This window comes from Ambystoma mexicanum, chromosome 10, assembly GCF_040938575.1.
Source record: "Ambystoma mexicanum isolate Mex_15411 chromosome 10, UKY_AmexF1_1, whole genome shotgun sequence".
Taxonomy (NCBI): Eukaryota; Metazoa; Chordata; class Amphibia; order Caudata; family Ambystomatidae; genus Ambystoma; species Ambystoma mexicanum.
Genome location: NC_090932.1, coordinates 1190292609 through 1190311847, shown reverse-complemented (window position 1 = coordinate 1190311847; position 19239 = coordinate 1190292609). Strand labels below are relative to the sequence as shown.

General features: G+C 44.5%; 1 protein-coding gene across 1 annotated transcript in view; it reads left to right on the top strand.

The window, feature by feature from the left end:
- Positions 1-19239, top strand: part of SRRM4 (serine/arginine repetitive matrix 4) — a 290445-nt gene that overhangs the window by 154429 nt on the left and 116777 nt on the right. Inside the window, exon 3 of the mRNA XM_069619178.1 lies at positions 15367-15459. Coding sequence (XP_069475279.1) covers positions 15367-15459 — 93 coding nt within the window. The remainder of the gene's footprint in view (positions 1-15366; positions 15460-19239) is intronic.

The following is a 19239-nucleotide window of genomic DNA, read 5'->3' as shown; positions in this document are numbered from 1 at the left end:
CTCTGCTGACCTAAGGCTAACTTGGCCATGGCTACCGAAATGGTTCACAACTTTGGAAGCTGCTTCGGGCAGATTGTAAAATATGTTTTTTCCTGATGAAGACGTTGATAAATGATCCAAAAAACATCAAAACCGGTCGAGAAAATTGGGGATGTGGTCATGTTCTGTCATCTAATTGACCCACCCCTGGAGTAGACCACTTTTTATGACAACTATAGTGGTCATGTACATTAATTGCGCTTTTCCAAAAAATCTAAACACTGCTAGCTATGGTTTTTAACAGGCTTTACCATATATGTATTGTTATTGGACCGTATGGAATGTGTATGTATTATGGTTGCATGTGGAGGAATGAGTGAATGATTTATTCTCAATTGTATGAATTGTATAGATTACTATGTTCTCAACTCTCCTGCAATGTAACTAATATGCTAAATGCAGATTAAATCCCGATTAATTTGTCTATTCAAATCTTGTATCCGACACAATAAATTATTTTGATACTTTATTAATTAAGTAAACTCCTCTGGACTCTTTTTTCTGAGCAAACATGAACTCCTCCCCAACAGCTTATCCATGTGCATGGTCTTCGATGGACCAATCCTGCAGTGGTTCACCACCAGCCTTTCCCAAAGAGACCAACTTATTCAGATGGGCCACAACAAATCCCAACACTGCCCAGTAACCTGTGGAGTTCAGTAAGCCTCTATCCTGTCCCATGTCATCTTCCATCTCTACACAGAACCTCTGGGGGAACTCCTCACCAACATCATGATAAATCAATATGTAGATGACGTGTAGCTTTAACTAAAAAGATCAATTTCATCAACTGTATCCATCAACTCAAGCACCATCTGTCCCTCATCTGATCCTGGAAATCAAATGCCTGCCTGAAGTTGAACCCTACAAAGACCAATCTCATTCTCCTAGGAAACCCCACCAAGCAACCTCAAGTCCAGAACTGGCTGACTGACTTGATGCTCAATGGATTCATGCATCAACTCTCACACAATGAAAAATCTCTATGCTTTACTATAAACTGTGCTTAATGAGAGCATTAGAATTTGGGCTCTTGCTCTGGAGACAGTGCAGTGGCACAGGGTTATAACAGCTGATGCAAGTGATCAGGCCCAACTTTCCAGGCTTGTCCGCTTGTTCTTTCACGAGAAAGAAAAAAGCCATGAGGGCAGACATGGTGGATGCAAGTAATGCCTTTATATGCCTATATAACAGGTAGGTTAGCGTTCTCTTATGATCGCCTCACTTTCAAGACTTACACTATCATTGCTATGCAGGGTCCAGTGAATTGTGTAAACATCCGGCTGGCCAGTCGCAAGGAATTGGCTGAGGTATGCTCTGCATTGCTGGAAGGCCTGGAATGGGGCATGCTGAACAATCTGCAGGGTTCACCAGTTTTCTATGAAAATGCTAAATGAACATTACAAGGATTATATTATAGCATTAAACAGCATGCTCTGGGGCAGGGTTTGGGCAATAACAGGCTGCTAGCCTGATACTAGGCGTATGGCCTTTACTGCTGAAGCCCACCCCAGGTGCTAACAGTGCTGCTTTTTTTAAATAATGATGTTTCATTTGATGGATGGGTGTGCACAGTGGTGCGCTCATATAGGGTAGATCAGGCAATTTTAACTTGGGTATGATATAATATGATATGATAGGTTATTTATAACGCACTTAATACCCAGAGATTTCTAAGCACGGACCAGGGATCGAACCTGTGTTGCTCCATGTCGTCTTGCTTTCAAGGCGAGCATATTGCCCTTGAGCTACGCTCCCGAGAGAATGTTAGAAGCGCTCAGGAGCATGTCCATAGCAGCAGTGTGTGCAGCATTGGAAGGGAGGCTGCGCCAGTTTAACAGAGTCCAGGCCATGGAGCTAAGTGGTGGTGGTGAGCAGAAGAGAGCGGTAGAGGCAGACAGATGAATGTAAATGGGTACATAGTGGTGGCAGGTCTCTAGTGCCCAGTGCAATGGGTGCATTGCTCAGCTATCCTGGAGCATGGGCCTCTACTGGGGAAGTCAGACCAGTGGTCCAGGATGCTGACTGGCTGGCTCCCCCACGCCGGGGACTAATAGCCCTTATGCCAAGGAGAGTGCTTAAAATTGGTCTTAAAATTAGGAAGAGAGTATAGGTCTTGAATAGTCTTGGGAGTGAGTGAGGGACGGGGGATTCCTTGTTTTAAAACTCTTCAACTGAGAGACTTGCCTCCCATGCTTTTCTAAGGCACCATTATTCCTTTAACTTTACTAGAGCGCAAAATATGATCATGGCTTATTACAAAAGCTTTGCACTGTCTGAAGAGAAATTTAGCACTGTATTAGCAATAGGGGAAAACGTTCTGTAGTGCAGAAAATATTCATTGAGCGCATGTTTGCACTTGGGCAATGTTTGCACTAATGTTAATACCATTCTGTCTTAGCAATCAAGCAAACATGCATTGGAAGAATAGGCTTTTACTGCCTCTTTCACCTTTTATTATTGCTGTTAAAAACTGCATGGACTTTCACCTTCGTCCTAATCCAATCATGGGTAGGATCTGTGTTGGTATTGTCTCTGACGTTTAATAATATCACTGAATGTACCATGACTGCCCCACACTCCCTAATGCTATCACTAGTAATAACAGTAACAGGACTGCTGCCTCCCTCACACTAAAAATATTCCTATTAATACTTGTACCAGAGCTGCCTCTACCCCCACTACTATCACTATTAATAATTGTACCAGTGACAAAATGCCATCAGGCGCGGGTGTGAATGCCCTAGCTTCTTCAAATTGTATTAACATAAAATGATCCAGGTAATTCTGAAATGGGAGTCTGCTAATTACACCCTCCCTTCATAAATCTCCATGCCAAAAGCATAATGCAGCTCCTGCTCTCCAGTGGTAAAGGGCAGGTTCAAAAGGTCAAATTTACATCCCTCACAGCTATTATGACCCAAGGACACTGCAACTAGATGTAGCCTTTTAACTTCTGCAACTCAGGGTAATAATTGTTACCTTATTAGTCTAATGACAGTTTAATCCCTAAGGATAAGTCATACCTGATTATGGTATGGTGACTAATAAGAGCACAACATTATTAAACCCCCACCATTTGATAGTGTGAGCCATGTGGGCCCAGGTCACTGATGTCAATGTGATGTACATTATTTGCTAACCTCGCTCTCTCCACTGCTTCTAGTGAGAGAATAGCTAGGGCGCTGTCTTCCTTTAATCCCAGCAAGGAAGTGTAAGACCTCCCCTTAGGAGATCTCCTGGGAAACCTGCTTCAAATGGGCACTCACATAACAAGGGTCGGACTCACACCAGAACGGTGCTTTACAGAGGCCCTTTGAGGTCAGCAGGCATTGGAACAAGTCAGAATTAGAGCAGCAAGAGAGGGAAAGGTGGACCTGAGAAGTGGTTTTAACATCTTGCTATTCTGTTGGAGCTGTATCCCATCCTGTCCCTTCCATTTCCTGCAGAACAAGGAACTCTGGGTATGAGGTAATAAGGCAAGGGCACTCATTATAGTAACATTATAGTAACAGTGATTGGACACCTTACAGCAGGTTGCATTTGTCCAATTCATAGTGACAGGTTGCCTTAATAAGGAAGGGGACTCCAATGCTTTCCTTGATTCAGCTGTGGACTTTCAAGAAGATAAGAAAAATTAATTGTTTTTCCATTCGCAGTGCAGACCATGCCAAAGTCCTCTAACATTGGGAAGATAGAAGGCATCCAAGGCAGAGGAGAGTTCCATCCGTATCCATCCCCAGGGAACAGTTAGGGGGTGGACTTCTAGGCCTGCCCATCTGCCAGCCACACTGGAACCACAATCCTTACTGGAGGTGAAGGATCCCCTCAAGGTGTCAGCCAAGCTGCCTAGGAGTGGGAGTGCTGAACAAAAGGATCTACCTTGTCATGGAGCCCCTGGATTGGGGAACCAGAAAGCCCAAGAGCATATAGAATTGTGCTCACAAAGCTTTGAACTGCATTTGAACCACGTTCAATGCCCTTCAAGCCAACACAGGACCTGCGGTGCTGCTTTTGGCACTTTACAACTTCACACTGCTTGCCTGCATCTAAGAACTGATTTAATGCCACTTTACTAAACTTACATAAAATATTCCTCTAGTCATATATTGTGGATCCCTATGTAATATGGCTTCTTTTATATGTCCAACATTTCATTATGTTAGAACAACAGCCTAATATGTCATAACTTCTTAGCACAGCGCGTACATACACTTGAATTACTGACCCAAATGTTCAATCATTAGCCACAACTTTTCTCTTTTTTCAATTCAAATTAATTTAATTCATCATATTAATAAACAAGTCACAGTTTTCTAAGACATTCATCCGATTTCATTTTGTCGTGGAGTTAACATTAGTGCCAAAGTGGTAGTTACTATATGAGCCACCATTTATTCTTGTAGTTAAAACACTTTTTATCAATACTACTTTTCACATACAGCTTCTATTACACTCATTTCTACCCATTTCATACACAGCCCAACATGTTTCATTCCTCTTCCACTCTAATTAAGAACAGTTAAACGGGAAATTCATCAAGGGGACACTAAATTACACTTCCACATTATTAAGCACATCTTTGGCAGATATATTGTTTTTGCTTCAATGTCTTTCTGTTCCCCATTTATTAGGGTAATATATTTGCTCTCTGACACTCTTCCTCTGGCTTTGCTAGATTTTCACTTTAGTCACCATTCACACCCGTAGTTGGTGTATTATCTGTGGGAATCTGCCACACCAGAGTCTAGATTTCAGTATGCTCGGGCACTGCTTCCCATCTGCTGGTCATTTGCAAACTGCTTAATTGTAAACGCTGATGCCTTTCTTCTTACACTGTCGCGTTTCAACAGGCTCGCTGCTCGTAACTGTCAATGGGCCTCATTACGACCCTGGCGGTAAGGGGTTTACGCCAGCGTTAGCTGCGCCGACCCCTTACCGCCAATTACGAGGTCCCTTAGCGCCATGGAGCTTTTAACACCCGCTTTTAGCGGGTGTTAAAATCCATGGCGCTAAGGGACCATGGAGTTAATTACGCCACCGTAATTTACGGTGGCGTAATTAACGCCTTCCCCACTCCCATTATGCCCTATGGGGCAAAAATGGGAATGGGGAAGGGTAAATGGGGATTGGGGACTTACCGCCCCGCCAACCTCGGAATGGGGCGGTAAGTCCGCCAACCACCATGGCGTAAACGTAGTTTACGCCATGGTGGTAAAGTCACGGCCCAGGCGGTAACTTACCGCCTGGGTCGTAATGAGGCCCAATGTGCTCGCACTTCGTGGGTCTTGCAAACACCTGTCTGCAATGGCGTTCTGTTGCTTCTGCAGTCCACGGGCTTCGGGGCTTCCTCATGTTCCGTGAATGCCATTGCAGACCAGATTTTTATAGAACATCGATTGGACATTCTTTTATGTTGAACAATTGTACTATTGCTGTTTGGTTTGCTACAGTTATTACCTGACACTGCTCATGAGAGTATAGCCTACCCGTCGATCTGTGTCTGTTTTACCTTAATGAATGGCATCACTGCTGGTTTAGTAGTAGCGTGGGGCTCAGTAGGTGGTTTAGCCACCACTCATCCCTGTAGTCTTGCAGAGTAGAAGTCATTTCCTCACATTACCATTACTGCCTTCCACCCCGTGATATTATCACTATTCCTATTAACAATTGTATCAGGATGGCCTCCATCCCCCTAATAAATTCAGTATTAATGATTGTAGCAGGACTACCTCCCTCCCTGTATTACTATCACAATTAAAAATTGTACTAGGAATGCCACCTCCTACCTAGTACTATCGCTGGTAAGTCTGTGTCAGGAAGGTCTCCATTTCTTCATACTTTCACTCTCAGTAATTGTACCGGCTATGCTTTCCTCCACCTAGTACCAGTGTCCCTCAGCCCCCTTCTGCTATCACCTTCAATAACTGTACCAGGCCTGACTCCACCCCACTAATATCATCATTAGTAAGGATTGTGCCATGATTACCTTTATCCAGGGCTCAAGTCGAGGGTACACGCGGGTGGACGGAGTCACCCCATATTTTTCAAAGTCCACCCACTTTTTTCAGAGGACTCCTTGATATGCTAATTTCCGGTCACACCACATTCAATTGGTATGTTCATGAGTACCCCACTTTATTTTTTAGGACTTGACCCCTGCCTTATCCCTTAATAATATCACTGATAACATAAGTGACACCCACCTCCAGCATCCTGCCATCAAATGCCAAGGCACCCACACAGTTTACCAGGTATTGTCATGATATGACAAGCTATTCATACCATATGCCAGAATTGGCATCATTACTCGAGCTACTCAAATTTGCTTAAATTATTGTCATCGAATGCCCAGAAACTCACATCATTTGCAATATACCGCCCTCGCAGTTCCTGTGTACAGAGGGGAATTAGGAAATCCCTTCTGCCCTTGTGTCTTTTTCAATAGGCACTATCATTTGAGGTGGGCTCAACAAACAGGTGAAAGACCAGGGATACTGCCCTCATTGTGTAAACAAAAGGTACTGGTGAGAGAGGAGTGTGGCAACTCTGCGTTCTTCTGTCATGAAGGACCTAGCAACCACTGGAACTGCAGAGGGTCAGGTGAGACAGGCTGGCTAGCCTAGCAACCACTGGAACTGCACAGGGTCAGGTGAGACAGGCTGGCTAGCCTAGCAACCACTGGAACTGCACAGGGTCAGGTGAGACAGGCTGGCCAGGTGGATAACATGGATGCTGGGTTATTCTCTTGCCAGTGGTATGCAGCCTCCCAGTGTGAGCAGCAACAGGAAGATAGGGCACATGGGGAAGTAGTCCCCTCCTCACTGGATACATGCCAACCCTCCCGGCGAGAGTTTTCCAGATTTTTTCATTAAAAATAATGCAATTTGTTACTGTCGCCTGCCTAAAATCACTATATCCCCAATGCAATCCTCTGGGGAAAAATGCATTATCCCAATATCTGTGGTGAAATCTCCCTCTCAGGGGCTCCAGAATGTTGGCATGTCTGTCACTGTCCCTTCTTTTTCCCACTGCAATCACCCGGGAGTGACCTGCAGGAGCAGGTGAAAGACTCTGGCACGCGCAGAGGGACTGAACGCAGAGGAATTTGTACTTTGTGCTCTCTTTCTATGGTGATTAAGCCATCCCGATCTTCGAACAATCATGGAAAGCAAAGAAATACTGCCATAATGCCTTGGTCGAAAGCAACACCACTTTGTAGTCTAGTGTTTACGTGAGAGGATTTTGGAACGTAGGGGACAAGGAACTCGGTGGCCTTGTCGCCTGGATCACACAATTCTCATACTGCTCCACAGTATTAGTCGAACCATGTTAGGTGTAGTTGTGCACTACTCGGGAACCAAACCTAAAAGAGATTTGTGCATAATTTGAAAATGTGATATTCTAATGAAACTCAAAGACAGAAAATATTCGCGGCATTTACATGTTTTATTTTATCATGAAGGCAGACAACGAACATCTGCAACCCGACGCATTTAATGGGATATAATCGCCTGAATCACCCGAGACTTTACAATTGAGCTAGATTTCAGGGGGGGAGGGATAATATCATACCTCTAGCAACATAAAATAACATTTTGAGAATCTGCACAAATTACATGCATTAGCCCTCTTGTAAACAGTATTGGGAAAGGTGCGTAGCTATTTCACCTCAAGCCACACGGTGGCGCCAAAGAAGACACCATTTGTCATTCAGAGGAGGAAATATTCTTTAAATTAAATCTGTTTGAAACTGTTTAGCTTGTTTTGAAAGCAAAGTAACATTGCAACTAGTGCTCAGTGAGCGCCCTGTAATCACATTGAGGCTCATTACGAGTTTGCCGGTATTCTGGCAGTAAATCAGCCGGAATACTGGCAAACAGAATTACCAATACTGCCACTTGGTTAGGTGGTATTACCACTGCAGGTATTACCTCTGGTGGTAATACCACCTGATTACAAGTGGCGGTGTAAATCCCCATTCCATAGGGGATTTTTGGCGGTATTACCAGATGATAATACCACTGATTTTTGTAGTTTGGCAGTGCAGGGAAAATGGAGGTAAACAGTAGTACCTCCACTTTTTTCCTGCACCGCCATACCCGCAATGAGCCTCATTGGACCTCATTACATGTTTGGAAGTAGCCATGCCGTTTTTAGCGGCATGGCAACCCTCAAACTCGTGTCCAGGTCCCGAAAAATTTGAATTACCGTGCCATTCCAACCTTTGCGGGCCCGGTAATTCCCATTCATGGGACCCGGAACGTCCCCATTCCCATTTGAACCCCCATAGGGCTCAAATGGAATGGGGAAGATGCTAACAACGGTCCCGTTAATGACAGGACCATTGTTAGCATCCTGTTTTGCTAGCGGGTGCTACTCTGCGCGTCTGGTCTGACCAGGCGTACAGGGCGGGCCCACGAGCAGAACTCATAATGAAGCGGTGAGGCAACAACAGCGCCGGTAGCACTACTGGCGCCGTTGTTGCCTAACCACCAGGGTCGTAATGGGGCCCATTGTCTTTTTTCATAATAAATTGTGGTTATAAAGTGCTACCGCTCTCATGTTTGCGGTTCACTAGCTCTGTTAAAAGGTGTTATTACTATTACTCATTGTATGAACCCCAAGGAAGGCAAAAAGCAGCAAAGCCCATCAGGGAGTTGAACCTGTGATCGCAGGCTACACACAAGGGGCCTCATTATGACCCAGGCCATAGGGGGTTAACGGCGCCGGTAGAGCTGCCGGCGCTGTTAACCCCCTACAGCCTCATTACGAGGTCTGCTCGCGGGACCCGCAAGCAGACCAGGATGCTAACAACGGGCCCATCATTAACGGGCCCGTTGTTAGCATCCTCCCCATTCCCATTGAGCCCTGGGGAAATACCAGGCCCTCCAAGGTCGAAATGGCCCGGTATTTCCCCATTCCAGGAACCCGGATCCGGTACCCGGTATTGGGGTAGCCATGCTGCTAAAAGCGGCATTGCTACCTCCATACTTGTATGAGGCCCAAAATCTCAGCAGAGAACTCCGAACTAGCTGAGCTATGCTACTGGAAAGTGAAACTGAACATTGTTATGTATGTGATTCGTATTTATAAAGATTTCAGTGAAACCCATCAATGACACAAGGTCTATTCCTGCTCTACGTTCCTTCCCTGCTCTGAGGCACATCCCTGCCCCGATGGCTATCCCTGCCATGAAGCCCATCTCGGCTAAGTAGCTCTCTGCCCCAAAGCCCATCGCAGCTCCTTGTCGGTATATGGCGTTGGTCTTGGGGGCGGGATAGGGGCGTTTGGGGCATTAGGAACCTGAGACAAAGCAAGAATTCTATGTCAAGTCACGTGACCATGAATGGATCTTTCTCATTGTGTGTGTTTCTGGAGTTTGAATACCAACACAAAGGGGGCAATTTTGTAAAAAATGCTAATTGCATGCAAGGGACCACCAATGCTTGCACTTAGCTGTTGCTGGTCCTCTAGACGCAATTTTCAGCAATCACAAAGCGGTGTGTTATTAATGTTTTCCAAAGGCGAAGTAGGAAAGCAAAGCAGAAATGCAAAATCCACTTTGCTGTCCTCATGCGCTTTGTAAAAGCATACAAATGAGCTTAGGGCCAAATGAAAGCGTCAATGACCACTAGTAATATAAGCAACTACCTGTCCTGATAAAAACATTTGTTCTCATGAATTAGTTATGGTTCCATGTGGCCTCAAACTTCTTTTGAGTATCTTCCTTAAACCCTAGCAACACTGCTAGTTGATAGTTTGTGTGGCTTGGGGTTGTGCAAAGATATTTTGAGCATTTAATTGTCGTTCCGGCTGGTAATAGCCTGGGAGGCTGCGTTAATGGCCCAAGGAAAGCAAGGGCTATTATCAACTGCTGCAGAGCTGCTAAGGGTCGACACTGCCAACCCCCCAAAGTGATTATCATCATTAGCACCTGGAAGGTGTCAAGAGTGAAAGTCGGGCACAGTATCAGGTTTGGGTTTGAAATAGTACTTTTATTGTCAAAATAATAAGAGAGGGTGGGGAAATCCTACCTGTCCCTAGGTCTATAAGGGGTTTCCCTGCCTCAACAAAACTAATGAACGCCTGTGTAAGGATGTTCACCAAATAAAGTGTCTTCCGTCCAAAACCCTAAACTGACCCTTCCATGCTAAACTGAATACAAGATGAAAATGGGGATTTCTCTGAGCTATGAACACATAGATTATTCTTTAAGTTCCAAACAACGTTCTAAGGTGCAGAGAAGAAAAGCAATAATGTTCCACCAGGAAAAAGGGGTTCTCCCTTTCCCTATGTTTTCTGGTTGCTCATAATCTGTCCGGCACTTCTGCTAAAGTCTATAATGTTCCAATGTTTCCCAAGGAGATACTGCTCTCCCTGAATACTTCTTTCAGCCACTTTGATATCTCACAGTTTAAAAGGGGTTGGGGGTGATTCCACCTTTGAACCCCTTCAGTCTTCACGTATTTGATGGTCTTTTTGTCAGTCAGAAGAAGCTGAGGTTTTCTTCTTCTCCCTCTGGTTCCTTGTCAATGTCACAGTTCCTCTGTGATATTTACTTTCTCTCATCTTCAGGTTTATTCAATTATCTTCTTATCTGTGGTTTACTCTCCTGCCAGGGCTTCATGTTTTCTTTGGCTCCTTTCTGAAAGGGGTAAGGCTCTTCCATTTCTGTATCAGCTGTTATGTTTTCTTGCTTTTACTCCTTTTCCTCTCCCTGGTATACTCCCCTGCCAGGGTGTTGCAGCTTCTTATCAATAAAGGGTATGTATCTTCCCTTTTATTACTGCACACTGTCTCTTTGTCTCTTCTCACTTCGTCTTTCAATTCTCTTATTACTTCTCCTTTCACCCCTGGTTTACTGTCCTGCCAGGGTGTCACAACTTTCATATTTAGGGGTGAGTCCCAGACTCACTGTTTGCCTGGTTCACTATCCTGCCAGGTTCTTTTTGCTTTCCTTTCACTCTCTTTTGTATCAAAGAAACAACGATCCTCCAGTACTGGCTCACTAACCCTTTCCTCCCTTCCTTTATTTCAATTGTAATGTCTTTACTCTGGTTTTCAACAATGTTTAATTCTGCATTTATTCTGCTACCTTCTCTTAGACTTTTCACAATATTGGTTTCAATTCTAATGCCTTCACATAGGCTTTTTACAATGTTTGTTTCAATTCTGTTGCCTTCTCTTAGGCTTTTAACAAGGTTTGTGCCTGTATTAAATATATTGCCTTCTCTTAGGCCTTTTGCAATGTTTGTCTCAACACTACTGCCTTCACCTAGGTGTTTTAGAATGTTCGTGCCTGTATCACTTATATTTGTCTTCATCGTTTGGGCTCTCACGCAGTGAGTATGGTACACAGTATTTGCCCTGAAGTGCCCCGGTAAGCCATGTTCTCTCCCTGGGCTTACCCGTGTTTCTCTGCGTCTTCAGCGTTCATTGCGTTGCCCTGTCTCCTTCGCTTCTCGCCAGCTGACCGCCATTACCTTCAGTGAGCGGCTTCATTCCCTCTTGGACTCCCTCTGTGGCTGGCAGCTCCAGCAGCCTGTGACAGGGATGTGGCAAACTTCTCCCGGCTTGTCTTTTCTGCACACCACCTCCGTCAGCCTCTGAGCTACGTTCCACACTCTTCTCGCCTCCGGTGTCCCAAACAGCATAAGAACAAGTTGGATGCAGTGGCAGCCTCTGTCTCTCTCTCTGGATGCTCAGCTGTGTGCATTTTAAATGTAACAGTATTTATTAGTAGTTTCCAACAACTAGAACGCTGCGTTTGTTTGCTGTGTCAGGTCATCCTCATTATTCCACCCCTCTTCCTATTCGCAGTACTACAAAAGTAGGGGAGAGGTGCATAGTTTTGTTGGCTAAACCAGCCAGGGAATTCAGTATTCACATTACAATAAGACATACAGACATGTTGTAAAGGTACATGGGTGTCATTTGATATTATGGCTGCAGGATTATTCTGTCCCAATGTTTTTATCCGGTCTCCCTAGAGTTTGCCCTCCCTTACGTGGGCCTCTCTCAGATAGCTACCCCCAAGGTCAGAGTCAGGTAACTTCTGCCTTTCCATAGCCATGCTAGAGAAGCTTCCATCCAGGGAATCAGTGACAATGTTGCTATATTCGTCACACACACCAGCAAAACGCACGGGGTAATATATATTTTCTTGAAGACAGTTTTTCATTCAAGAACAGCTGCTGGTGGGTAAGTAGCTTTTCCTTTAAGAAAACTACAAGATGGCTAAACAGCAAAGAGAGTTCTACACAGAGCCCCTTTTCACTATCCATGAAATCAGAGTTGACGAGACAAGAAATGAGGGACCAAGGAGTGGTTAGTTTATGTACTGTGGTAAATTGGTAGATTTTGTAAAACTTTGGAAATAAGGAGGATGGGGGTCAGTGAGCAGCACATGAAGTAATGTAGGGAACGACTGACAGTTTTGTTGGAAAATTAGTTTTGTACCAGTAGATGGATTCATGGGTCTGAAATTAGGTTTGGGGTATAACCGTGGTTTTGGTGCGCTTTAGCCGTTAGGTATTACTGTTGGTTAGCTGCATAGACCGCACTGAGAGGAATTCCCCTTAGCCTCTCCTTCCAATGTCTATAGCCATTAAATGTGTGCTGGCGAATTGCGCTTAGCCTTGGAGAAGTCTGTTCTCCTGTGCCATACACTAAATGGCTTAATCAATATATTAAAGTTGTGGTTTATTTTGCTTCCTAATGACTGCTGTCATTAGGAAGCAAAATAAACCACAACCTTAATATATTGACTTTGCAATTTACTGTATGACATAGGAGAACAGCCTTCTTCAAGGCTAAGCCCAATTCTCCAGCACAAGTTTAACGGCTATACCAGTAGCCCACGATCCAGGTCACCTGATAGGTCCTCACAGCCACCCTAGGTGCTAATGAGGCAAAATGACAGATCTTGGGCAAGTGACGAGGGAACACTTACACATAACCTATCTTCACAGTATCAACATCCATCCCCACTCCCTCCAGTTCCCAGGATATTAACTGCAAACCCCAAGTATACAGTGTATTTCACCATCTATATTAAGTCAATACTGTATCCACGTCCTAAATCAATATGCCATTATAGCAATAACACCCGATCCAGCGGGCTGGGTCAGGTGGTATTGGTGCAAGGGCCTTAAGGATGGGCCGTGGTGCATTACCACCCCATCCAGCCCACCGAATTGGGTGTTATGGCTATTAGCACCCCAGATTTTCAATCCAGAAACACAGGGTGTGAACATCAATGTATTTTGTTTGAATGACCAGGGCACCTAGTGTTGTCCCCTTCATTCAAACAAAATACTTAAGATGGCTTTTCACAGCATCCAGCGGTGACATAGAGCGGCAGCAACAGCAGGGCCGTCGCCACTCCTGAAGAAATCACGTAAGTGGGGTAGTGGTATGCAGGAGGGAAGATGGAGGGACGGGGAAGCAGTCATCAAGTTGCTTGGAACATCGGGCTTGGATCGTGAGATTCAGCCCGCGATCCAAGCAACCGGATTGGCTGGTTTCCCCACCACAGGTGCTAATTGATATTAGTGCAAACCTGCCAATTCTTCAAATCCCTAGACCTCTTTGCAGAAGTCTCATTGATCAGATTGTTGAACTATCTACTTCGCATTCCTAATAACCATCATTATTAGTTCTTTCAAAATGCTTTTTTTTAATTGTTATTATTCTTAGTTTTTTGTACTGCACCACCTCACCACATAAAATGCAGTACACATACTAGTGCCGGCACCCTTCCTGCAGGATAATCCTAGCTATGAGCAAAAGGGTATCCGTTCTGATTATTGCAGCTGTTTCCTATGGTAAATGCAAATTTACCATCAACGTTCCAAAGTGGCCATTTATCGGCATGCTCAAATATTGAAAAGGTTTTAATAAATACATAACTACAAAGTGGACCCAGGATGTTAAGGGCTTCCATACACTGCACTGTGTTTAAAATATGACTTCCAGGTGAGGAGCCTCTGAAATTCTCTGAAACATGAGGTTCTTATTTTAATTTCCCTTGTCCTCCTAGGGCCCCTATACCCCCTCACTGTGGCTAGATCTGGACCTTATGCATCCGATTGCTGGCTACCTTGACTACTGGGGTTTATCAGTCATGATTTACTGAAGGAAGAGCATTCTACTTTACCTCTAACTACACACAGCCATGTTGGTTTGTATCACAAAGTTATTTGTTCTCAAAATTGTAAGCACTGTAGTATATAGACTTCCAGAGAACGGAATGAATGGTTGAATAGTACAATAGATGGGGAATATTCACTTAAGATCAGAAGACACGTGTTGACACTCAAGTTGTCTTGAATGCTAGAAAGGTTCTCTTCCTTTTGTATAGGCATGGGCTATTCTGCCATCTTGACCTAAGTTCTGTAGTCTCATTTATTTTTCTATATTGTTTTTCAGTTCATATTGAACTATTCATAAAATTAGATAAACCATGTTAATAAAAAGAACAAACTGTTGTATACACATAAAATCATGAATACATTACATTTCATTTCACATAGAATGATAAATTAGTCCTCCTGAAGAGAAATACACTAGACTCTCAGTTAATTATAGGACATCAAACTAGCAGTCAGGGACAACATTATAAACTGCTTCTATGTCTTATTTTAAGTTCATACATAAAGGCTTGCTAAAACCTTACAAGTGCGATCCATCTGGACAGACTACACCCTGAAAGAGAATTGAAACAGAAAATGTAATTGCGCACATCGGCCCAAACATCCATCAGTTGTGTATAATACCTGAAATAATAATAAATCGTAAACTAAAATAATAAACAGAATAAACAATAAGTAAAATGAATAAAGGCAATGAACGGTGGAAGTGCAGCCAGCATGTGGCAAGTGCTAGATTAGTCAGAAAGGGTATATCTGATAAGTGCAGAAGAAAAGTAGGAGTGGGACTGTATGGGTACAGATGTAGGCCCCAGTGCAGGGGTGGCCCGGAGGCAGTGCAGGAAGGTGGCAGGGTGAGCAGGTGTCTGTGTCCGAAGGACATAGGGTGGCCAGGTGCACAGTGCCGAGAGAGAAAACAGATCAGCAGGGGAGAAGAGGGGCAAAGGCAGAAGCGAATAGGAAGGTCTTGAGGTGCTTCCGGAACCGGGCATGGTTCTCCTCAAGTTTCAAGGTGGCCGGGAGGCTGTTCCAAACTGTAGTCATTATTGAACAAAATATGCTAACGATTAATGCAGTTTTGGTAAAATCAATGAAGTTTATATTGACGTGGATTGCCCATGCATAAAATGTAACCCTAATTCTGATGTCATCTTTTCCTTCATGGTCCTGGCAGCCATTCATGTGATGGGGACTCACAATCGAAGTTGCCACCTTTGCCCAAGGGGAAGAAAAAGAAGAAGAAATCAGACCGGAAGAAGAGAAGGAGGTGAGTGTCAAGGGGAGCGGGGCTTTGCGTTCTTCTTCCAGCCTTCCTCAACACTTTAAAAAAACGACCTGAATCTGCATTTCATGTAATGTGTGTCCAAATGCAGGGAGCGGGGAATGCAAAGTACACTCGTCTTCTCTGGTTCAACTCTCAGTGCTCAGATGTGGGGGTATCACAAGTCCTGCCGAGAACAGCGGTCACCTCTGAAAGTCTCCTGCAATGTATATGAAAAGACCTAGGGCCTTATTTATAAAAGTGCAATCGCATTCAAGAACGTTTTGTAAATCAGGCCTTAAGTGTCAGCCCCCTAAGTCTCTAGATGTAAAGACAGCCCAGTATGTGCTGAAGCTCTGGGCCTTCTTTAGGATCTCAAGATGTGGAGAACGCAGATTCCACTCTGCTTCTCAGGGTAGACTGAAATGCGGCATATCTCTGTTATTTTAGGTGCAGGTTTACCACTTGACTTTTTCATATTAGGGAGGGGGGTGTTCTCCAGGTCAGTATTTCCTGCTCTTCTGAGTCAGCCCTGAGTCTCTTCCAAGAGCAGGGATAGCCCAGGACATGGCGAGACTTGACGTCAGACCTGAATTATCTGACTGATCACACTATCTAGCAAGACTTAGATCAGCACAAGCATCGCAAGGTGTACGGATAGAACATTACATGCAAAGACTCAGGATCAGCTTGCGAGTCTATAAGTAAAAGGACAGCACAGTACATGCTGAAACGCTGGGTCTCGCGTGGACTCCCGTGTGTATAGATAACACAGTTCACTTGGCTTCTCTGGGTCAGCCTGAGAGTCTGCATGTCTTGGGATGGCACAGCACATGTAGATTTCAGGTGTGGGGTTAGCACAGTACCTGACAACATTTGGGGGTCATCTAGCTGAGTCTCCAGGTTAGTACTCCTGGCTCTTCTGGGTCATCTCTGAGAGTCTTAGTGTGTGGTGGTAGGGGAGAATATGCCATGACTTGGTGTCTGTTGTCAGCCCTGAAATTGGTGACAGCGTAGTACCTGCTGAGACTTGGATCAGCCTGAAAGTCTCCAGGTGCAGGAATAGCATTTTACATGTAAACATGTAAAACAGTATGGGTCAGCTACCATGATGGAACAGTTTCTTTTTAAGATAAAAGTATAGGAGCAGCAAACTGTGACAAATCAATTTGCAGGGCACCAGTGGTCCAGGGATGAATATCAGTTTCTAAACCATCCGTCAGCCCCACACCTCTAGTATACCAGAAGGGATCTGAACAGATTGGAAACACAAGCAAATTATAAAACTCCTTTTCCAATTGTTTTGTAATAATAATAATAATAATAATCGACATATATATATAGCGCTACGAACCCTCAGCTATCTGTGCGCTGCTTATTACCCACGGTGTGGTGCTCATTTATAGACCTCGGAAGGATGAAAGGCTGAGTTTGGCCCAACCGGGATTCGAAACTGCGTTAGCAGGCTCTGCACGGATGTCAAAGCGAGCGCTCTACTCACTGTACCACTTGACCGGATTATGTCAAGTGTGGACAGAATGGCAGGCTTATCTCCGCAAGGTCGTGGATCGTTGGTTAGTTGCAAAACAGCGAAAATACAGTTATTACCCAATGATAAAACGGACTGTCCAGTCAAGGTTGTATAAACATTTCTACTTTATTATTATTCAACAAACAGTTCTAGAACACTACAAAATACAACCTACCCTGCAAAGGAATGAAGAGGAGAGACAGTTTCAAGAAAGAAAAGGGATGCACTCTGGATACTGACAGGAGGGTAGTCTGTAAAGTAATCAATCACAATAGTTCAAGGATACTTGGTTTCAGCACAAAGGGTGCAATGGGTCATAACATGTCATTAGTGGCCTTCAGAAAAGGGCCAGATGAACAGAACCACAATGTACCTTGTGCTTCTAGAGGTTCTTGGTGCCCGACAGTGTAGAGTCGGTTTCAGGGCACTTTTCAGCTTCTGCAACAGAGTTCAAGGCGGGAGACAGCTGCGGGTGCAGAAGGCAGTTTGGCAAGTGAGGCTGGATGGATGGCTGCAGACTGGCCTACACGGCGGGTCAGGCTCAGGAATCGTCGTCTCCATGCTGGTTGGCTGGTCTGAAGCACTGATTGAGGCATCTCAGACGACAAGAGCGACTGCAGTGTATAAACATTCAGTGGTGCAGTTGGTTGCAGCTCAAGGGGCGCGACCGGCTCAAAAATGTCCTTTAAGGAAGATGCTTGTTGGTACTTGTTGATGCACTCATCCCAGCTTCTTCACTGGGCTTGTGTCGTCCTTTAGGAGAGTGTTGCAGGCAACAGCCTTGTCCTTGGTTTGGGTCAGAGACTCTCAGGTACTTCCCACCTAGGAAGCTTGCTGCAGAGCCTAGCGGGGCATGCTGTGTGCTAGCTGGGTACTGGTTCTCGAGCTACTGGAGGGTTCTCTGGATTCAGTAGCTCCCTCGGTCTATGTGTGTGTTGTGCGGTGAGCATAGAAAAATGTGTGCGGATTAGCCCCAAATATTTTCTGTAGGTTGATCTACCATCATTCAATTTCATTTAAAATTTAAAAAAAAGCTCAGGCGAGCGCACAACCACCGTGGGTATGGTCGAATTCCTCCCAAAAACTTAATTTAAAAAAATAGTGCGGCACTGCTCCCAAATGCTCCCACCCTATTTAACCACTGGGGTCAGCAGTGAGAGTTTCCAGCACTGAGAGTTTTGAAGTGTGGAGGCAGCACTTTACATGCCAAGGCAGACCATCAGCTTTTTGAGATTCACAATATTGTTGATAGCACAGAGGGATCTACGTGATTTCTGCGCCGCTTTTACTGCGACCCCTGTAAATGTAGACTTTTTTATTTTGATCCCCTTTTCACCCCATATATATGCAGAGGGAGACCCCCAACCCTGCAGCACCCCTTTCATCCATTATATACTGTACACATCCCCCCATATATATGTATGGTGTGAAAAGGGGGTCAAAATAAAAAAAAGAAAATCAACAGGTTTGGGGATAGCACACTACACGCTGTGACTCAGTGTGAGCTCCGGTAGTTTTCCTGTGTGGGACAGCAGACAATCTGCAGGTCCTTGGGATCAGCTCTGCGAGTATGCTGGTCTGGAGATAGGACGGTCAGTCTTCAGATCAAAAGCCTAGACATGGGGTGGCTCCTTAGAGTCTCTAAGTCTGGAGTTTGCAAAGTGCAACCTGTTTCTCGCAGACAACCTTTGAGAGTCTCCAGCTGTGGAGCTAGCACACTACATCCTGAAACTGGCTATATGATCCTCTGGGCTTTAAGATATGTAGACAATACAGCACGCACCCCTTTTAACTCACGATAATATTGATGAATGGGAATAAAAATGTGAAATAATTTGCAAAAGTAGGACCCCTTGGCAGGTGTAAAAGCGATGAAGTTCTGTATAATTCCTTGCACAATTATTAGGGAACTCAGATAGTTCAGAAATGCTTGGCGCCCCCTCATCACTCACATCAAGGAAGGCATCTTGCTACTTTCAAGACCATGGTATAAAAGCAAAAGCACTTTTCATCGTCGTATAGGAGAAAGTGCAGCCAATCATTCATTTGTGTTTCACTGCCCTAGTGGAGAGATTGGTCAAAAGATAAGATGCAAGGCAAGAGACAGGGGGACACTTGAAATAATGGCACCATTTAAAGCATTGACCTAGGGATCCGGTCACCATGAATCTTGAAGTTCCTTTTGAGTTTGGATAAGTCCAGGCAAAGTATAAACACTGCAGCAAAAATGTTTGTATTATGCTGGATGCACATTT